This window comes from Malurus melanocephalus, unplaced genomic scaffold (genome assembly GCF_030028575.1).
Source record: "Malurus melanocephalus ecotype Western Australia unplaced genomic scaffold, MMel_1.1 scaffold_979, whole genome shotgun sequence".
NCBI lineage: Eukaryota > Metazoa > Chordata > Aves > Passeriformes > Maluridae > Malurus > Malurus melanocephalus.
The window spans coordinates 1-6,708 of NW_026624211.1; the positions used below are offsets into that span (position 1 = coordinate 1).

The 6,708-nt window shown below is 55.9% G+C and overlaps 1 protein-coding gene across 1 annotated transcript in view; it reads right to left on the reverse strand.

Annotated features, from left to right (window-relative positions):
* Window positions 1–7: 7 nt before the first annotated feature.
* LOC130585851 (septin-9-like) overlaps window positions 8–6,708 on the reverse strand; it is a gene marked incomplete at its 3' end in the record, with an annotated part of 69,553 nt that continues 62,852 nt past the window's right edge. Inside the window, exons 7-10 of the mRNA XM_057386512.1 lie at window positions 4,734–4,851; window positions 2,459–2,554; window positions 1,634–1,730; window positions 8–230 (exon numbers count right to left, since the gene is read on the reverse strand). Of these exons, the coding sequence (XP_057242495.1) occupies window positions 8–230; window positions 1,634–1,730; window positions 2,459–2,554; window positions 4,734–4,851 (534 nt within the window). The remainder of the gene's footprint in view (window positions 231–1,633; window positions 1,731–2,458; window positions 2,555–4,733; window positions 4,852–6,708) is intronic.

The window sequence follows — 6,708 nt, forward strand, 5'->3', positions numbered from 1 at the left end:
AGAGGGCTGGGAGGGGAGGCAGGGCTGTGGGGATGGAGCAGCAGAGGGTTGGGAGGGAGGCAGGGCTGTGGGGATGGAGCACAGAGCAGAGCAGAGCAGCAGCTGATTCCAGCTGGGCTGTGCTGTCCCCTGTGCTGGTTGCCACCAGGTGATCAGGGCTCTGGGGCCAGGCACTGACCTGATGAGGAGGTCCCGCAGGTAGGCGAACTCACAGTGTGTTGTGTTCTCCACTGGAGAGAGAGAGAGAGAGAAAAATACCATCAATGGGCACCCAGGGCCAGCCCTGGGGCGAGCAGGGCCTGGGGACTTCACCTGGAGGGCTCCGTGGGCACTCTGGGGCACAGGGGCAGGACCCAGGGGTCCCCTGTGCTGCTCCAAGGCTGGTACCGGGTCTCTGTACCACCCACAGCCCCTTCCCACCGTGTCCCACAGTGCTGGGACCCCCTGGGCCCCCCAAAAAGGCAGGGAAGGGTCCCAGTGAGCTGTGCAGTGAGCACCAGGCGCCTCTCCACTGAAGAGTTTCATCTGTAGCTCAGCCATGAGCCTCCTGCAGCACCCAGGGCTGGGCAAGGACAGGAACTCTGCTGTCTAGGGCTGCTAGCAGGAGTGTTAGCAACAGCAAAATATCCAGGGGTGCTGCTCCACCACAATTAGGCTGACAGCTGCTATTTTACCCCATATTTTACTCAATTTAGAGGAACAAATCCTTTTTATATATATATATTTTTTTTACCCAAAGAAGCTCATACATAGAACAGCAGAATTCTTTATGTTGGAAATGACCTCCAAGATCATTGAATCCAACCATTAAACACCACGCAGGGATGGCAAAACAACACATGATACTGCTGTGCAAAGGCTGCCCACAGCCATGGCTGTATCCTCAGGGCCTCCCTGTGCTGAAGGTGAGTTTAATGAAATCCATTAAACTCAGAATGTTCAGGGACACAGCACGAGAGGGCAGCAGAGCTTCAAAATAAACTGGCTTTCAAAATACACCGATGGCAGCTTTGTTAAACCATCCCTCAACACAGGATTCCCATTAAAAAGGCTCATAAATGAGAGGAACCTGTGAAGTGAAGGAAGATGAGAGGGGTGGCACTGGAGAAGAGCCAGCTGGCTGCCAGAAACCATGAACGGGAAATGGGAAGATGTGCTGGAGTCAGGAGCTTTCATCCAGCCTTTAAACCATGACTGTAAAACGGGGGAGAAAAAAGGGATACGCCGATGGGAACTGGAAGAGGGAAGAGATCCCACAAAAGAACCAGCCAAAGGCATGGTGGAGGGGACACAGGTGCCAGGGGAAGGTTCTAGCAGGGGCTGGAGACACAGGGATGTCACTTGTGTGCCCTCAGATGCAGCCACCAGCATTTAACTGTGCAGGAAGCACAAACCAGGCCATGAGACCCCCAGAAATGTCCCCTCCAGCACTCAGAACACACAGAGACCCAGGAACTCTGTGCAGGAGCATTGGCCAAAGTGTTTCCAGCCCTCAAACACCAGGGAAATTATCTGTTCTGGAGCAGCAGGAAGCACCACGAACACCTGAACTTCTGCTGCTGGTTTTGGACCTCACTGCCTCGTGCCAGGGCAGGGAGATGGGCTGGGGAGCTGGGGAACCAGGGCAAGGTACCTTCAATGGTGCCCCACTTGGTCTTCCTGCCGAGGATTCTCCTTCCATTCACCTGGTACTCCTGGTCACTGCCCACCACCGCAAACGGGATCATTTCCTGGGGAAAGGGGAAAGCAAGGTCATGGTTTGTTCCTGAGAACCCATCAGGAAACCAAGCCGGTGTGCAAAGCCAGGCTGTTTGCAGGAGAGTTCTGTGGGATGAGCTGGTCTGTCCCTGATGTTCCTSAGCAGTGTTTCCTGSCAGGGCYCACAGGCAGCCCAGGATGGCTACSAGCATCTCCTGCAYRTGAGCCCAGCCTAAAAYCAGCCCAAACCCAGCCCCTCTCTGGTATCCCAAAGCTTCCCAGGGAACTGCCCCCAGCATCTGGCAAGCTGTGGCCAACTCAGTTCCTGACTCAGGCTGGTGTCTTTGAATTTCAGAGTCCCTAAAAGGTTTTTTTTCTCCTCTGAATTTGTCCGATCCACTTTATTGTGCTGAAAAACTGCTCGCTGCCTCCTGTGGCATGGAACTGAGAGCTGCAGGCAGCCTTCAGGTAAATTCCAGCCCAGAGCTGGGAAGGCTCCTGCCCTCTGTTCCCTGTGCCCAGGGCAGGGAGAAGGGCTGTGGAGCTGCTGAGGGTGCCCTGCAGGGATGGAGATGAGGAAGGAGCATGGACAGGACACCTTCCCCATGAGCCCTGGTCACCCTCTGTCCACCCCTGGTCCCAGGCAGACTCCACAGACAGGGCACAGCAGCTTTGGAAGGAAATCAGAGGCTTTTGGAAGGGACCCCCAAGGACCCGAGCAGCCCCTGGAGCTGCAGGGCCCGTCTGGCCCCACACTCACCCGGAACTTCTCGTTGACCAGCCGATCCTCAGAGTCCTCATCAAACTCCTTCTGGGGGTACACGTCGATGCCGTTGGCCAGAAGATCAGCCATTATCTGGGGGGGAAGAGCAGAGGGACAGCTCAAGGAGAGGCAGGAGCTGCACTCCCACCATGGCAGCTTCTCCCAGGAAGGCTCTGAGCAATACCCATCAACCACAGCAATGTCCAGCAGCCTCCCTCTCCATCCTAAACCCTGCCCACCCAGGGCACAGAGAGCCGTGTTTCCCTGCCACAAACCCACCAAGTGCTTGCCCTGGAGCCTCTGCAAGAACCTAGTGCCAAGGCACAGATCAGGCAGAGGGTGAGATGAAGCCATATGAGCTGGGTGTTGTTCAGGGATGGAAGAAGAGAACAAGACAACCTAAGCTGCCCCAGCAAAGCGGAGCACAGCTGCCAGGCTTGTAACACAGAGGAAAAATGCTGCTACCTGGTGTTTGTTTATGCTGCTTGGAAAAGGAACTCGATCTGAAGGGACAAGGACATTTGTCCTCTAAGGACTCTGCCTCTGTGCAAGGCCAAGAGATGCTGAAATCTGACTCTGGGGTTGAGGCTCAGCTCATGGAGAGCTGGGAGGATCAGCCCTCTGCAAGGCTGCAAAGCCCAGCCCAGCCTGGTGCCTGCTCCCACCACTTCCCATGGCAATAACTCCACATCAGTCCCACAGTTCAGCTGGCAAAGGAGGGGATCCAGCCCAGGGAACACCCCCAGCCAGCCCCCACCCCCCACCAAACCCACACACCGAGTTTAGGGGAACAACCCCCAAAGCCAACCCCACGGAGCACATTCCACTGCAGCCAGGCTGGGGCTCCACTGCCCACCCCACCAAACCCCAAACCCGTCACATCTCTGAACCAGCTACACCCCCAGATGTAAAACAGGTCTCTGCTCCTATCAGCTCACACACAGGCACACTGGAATGAGTGCAAAATGTCCCAGTTTGTGTCCACCTGGCCTGATTTCCTGCCCTCTTGTCTGCACCAGTGGATCTGGACAGCATGAGGAGAGTGAGCAAACCCACCATGTGGCTGAGGGCTCTGCCTCCACCTGGAAGGGTCTGGGGGCTCTGGTTACAATCAGGAGGCAGAGACAGGGAGAGCTCATGCTGTGCCATGCCAGGGCAGAGCAGCAGAGCTAGACACCGCTCCCATGGTGTTCCATGGCATCAGCAGCCAAAGGTGCCCAGGTGACATCTGCAGTCCCAGACTGACCTGGCAGTGCCAGAGTCACTGAAGACACAGAGATGTGTGCATTGGTAACCTCTGCATGGAGCCAGCAGCCTGCAGGAGCCATCCCAGAGGGCAGGTGTGGCACTGTGGGCTCACCCCTGGTGTGCCCTCACCAGCTCCTCCCAGGGCTCTGTGCATTCAGCCTGAGCAGCCGAGGGAGCCCAGGCTGGGTGACCCTCAGCTCTATTTCCAGACAGCCTGTAGCCAAGGAAATTGCTGGCAGTTTGGATTCAGACTCCAAAACCAGACTGGGCATTTCAGTGCCTGAGGCTGCGCACCAAGAGCTGGGATGGCACTGGTGTGGGAAGGAGTGTCCCCCTCTCCTCCTCACCCTGGATGAGATGTCACCAACTCCATAACCAAGAGAGTGGCCCCTAAAACTGCCCCTTTCTTGGCAGACCCCCTTTCCCTTCACTTCCAGTTGAAGCTCACAGATCAAGGAGCTTGGTGGTTTTTCCTTCTGCAGGGAATGCTGAGGCCCTGCAGCCACATCCCTGGCCCACACAAATGGATTTACAGCCCCTTACCAAACCCCAGATGGGCCATCCCACCTCTGGGAGCACAGCCCACGCCTTGCTGTGGATTCAGACAGCCCCTCCTCAGCTCCCAACCACGGGAATTTCATACCTTGCTTCCCTCTAAAGTCTCTCCCAGCTGAGCTCAGCAAACCCACATTTTTTTTTCCTGATTCCCATATCAGTGCCTGATGTTGCAGAGGAAGGGTTTTCCTCTGTGCAGCACCACCAACCTCCCAAAATAACAGAAACCAGCCTGAAAATAACAACAACAACAACAAAGGAGGCAGGAGGAGCAATCCCAGAGATGCAGAGCTCCACACTTCTTCTGCCCTGTCCAAGAGAAACACCGGGAAGCGTTTGGGGAGCGTGCTCACCCTGCGGCCACGCTCCGAGCTGGGCTCATTCCGAGGATCCCGGCCACCCACTGCTGCACCAGGGTAGCCACGAGGGGCTCAGGGATGGGCTAGCAGGGCTGGGAGCAGCCCCTTACCCTCTGTTTGAAGTAGTCCCTCTCCTCCAGCGTTAGCGTGTCGGCTTTGGCGATCACCGGGACGATGTTGACCACTTTGCTCAGGCGCTTCATGAACTCGATGTCCAGCGGCCGGAGCCTGGAAAGCAGCAGGAAAAAGGGGATTTGCACTCTGAGGCTGCTGCAATCCCCTGGCAGAGAGGGGCATTCAAAGACCAGACAGAGGGGGAATCACTTCCTTTCTGATAGGATAAATAATGACATTTTTTAAAAGTGTGACAGTGCAGAGAGGGTTAGAGAACATTTTAAACATTTCCCTTTCAAAGCTCCCGCTGTCGCCTGTGAACCCTCACAAAGCCCTGTGAAGTGGCAGAGGGTTTTTATCTCTGCATGGCCACAGAGGATTGGGGGAACTTGCCCAGAGCTGCTGATGTCCTTGGTGGAGCTGGGCTGGGAGCAGGGCCAGCCCTGCCATGTGCAAACCACAACCTCCTGCAGCCCTCCCCGAGCTGTCACCGGCCCTGCAGGGACAGCAGAGCTGGACATGGCCACAGGTGACTGCTCCTGCTCACACTGCCCACCGTGCTGAGCACCAGCCCACGGCTGTGCAGACTGGGGCCGCATCTCCATTCATCAGCAGGGATTAAAAAAAGCCCTGGAAATCATCCAGGGGCTCAGAGAGTGCTGAAGAGATGCTGCTCGTTCCAGAGGGCAAAAATGTCAGAAACTCTACAACGAAAGTCTCAGCTGAGGAAAGCTGCAGAGGTTGCACAACCCCAATGATCAGAGCCTTGGGAAATCCCTCCCTGCTGAATGCAGGGTCACGGCTCCAGTCCCACCCTGCTCCACACCCCAGCTCTGCAGACAGACATGAAAGCACCTGGCCATGATCCCCCCTGCTCCTCAGCCCTTCCTGAAGATGTTTTAGCTGCTGGAGGTCCCTAAAGCAGGAAGAAAGCCCAAAGCCCTCCTTGGGGCACCTCCATGTGCTGCAGGTCCCCACAGTGGCCTTGGAGGTGGTGTGGACATGCCCATGCAGCACAGGGGAGCAGATGCTGCCTTGGAAAGGAAACATGCAGGTCCCAGGGTCCAGGAACACCTTTGGGACAGGAGCCTGCTGGAAATGAGCCCTCACTGAAGGGTGAAGGGATCACTCAAGCCAAACCCCACCATGATCTCCTCGGGCCTTACAAAGGGCTCAGAGACCCCTGCAGACCCTGACACAGCAGTGCAGATGGGAAGGGACTGATCCTGCTCCTCAGCAGCCACCAGGCAGTGTCCCCATCCCAGCAGGACAGCTCTGCCTGGCCCCAGAGCCCAGGGAGGGACATTCAGCTCCAGAGAGACCCACACAGCTCCAGCTGAGCTGAGAAGAGCAGCCCGAGGCTGCTCCAGTGCAGCCAGCAATGCTGACCCAGCTGACCCTTCCCCTGGTCAAAGGCACTCCTCTCCCAGGAACTGAGCTGCCAGGTGGACCCTGTCCCCACACACAGCCCCAAGCACGTCATTAGCACATGGACTAACGAGGTCCTAACACAAACACGGGGTCACAGATCATCCTGGGCCCCAGGAAAGAGAGATTTTGGCTATTAAAGGCAAAAAAAGAATAGAAAGAAACACAAGGAACCCCCCATGGACACATATAAGCTGACTTGCTGCTGGCAAACATTGTTTGGAGCTCTGCATAATGTATTTCCCAGACCTCCAAGGAAGTAAAGCAGTTTTGCTCCTTTCCCAGCAGAATTCTTTCCCCTCCCCTCTCTTTGCTATTTTCCAAACAATTTTTCTCCTCTAAAAGCTTCTTCCCCACTGAGCCTGTGTTCCTGCCTCTTTCATCAGCTTTTCYTTTAAAGACCAGGATGCATATGGAGCGAATGCAGATGAATTCACCATCAGGCAGACGCCGCAGTTTCGGCTCAATCTGCATGTTAAAGGCTCAGTTCCGATCGCTCAGATCCCTCACACATCCTCAGATCCCTCACACATCCGGAGGATG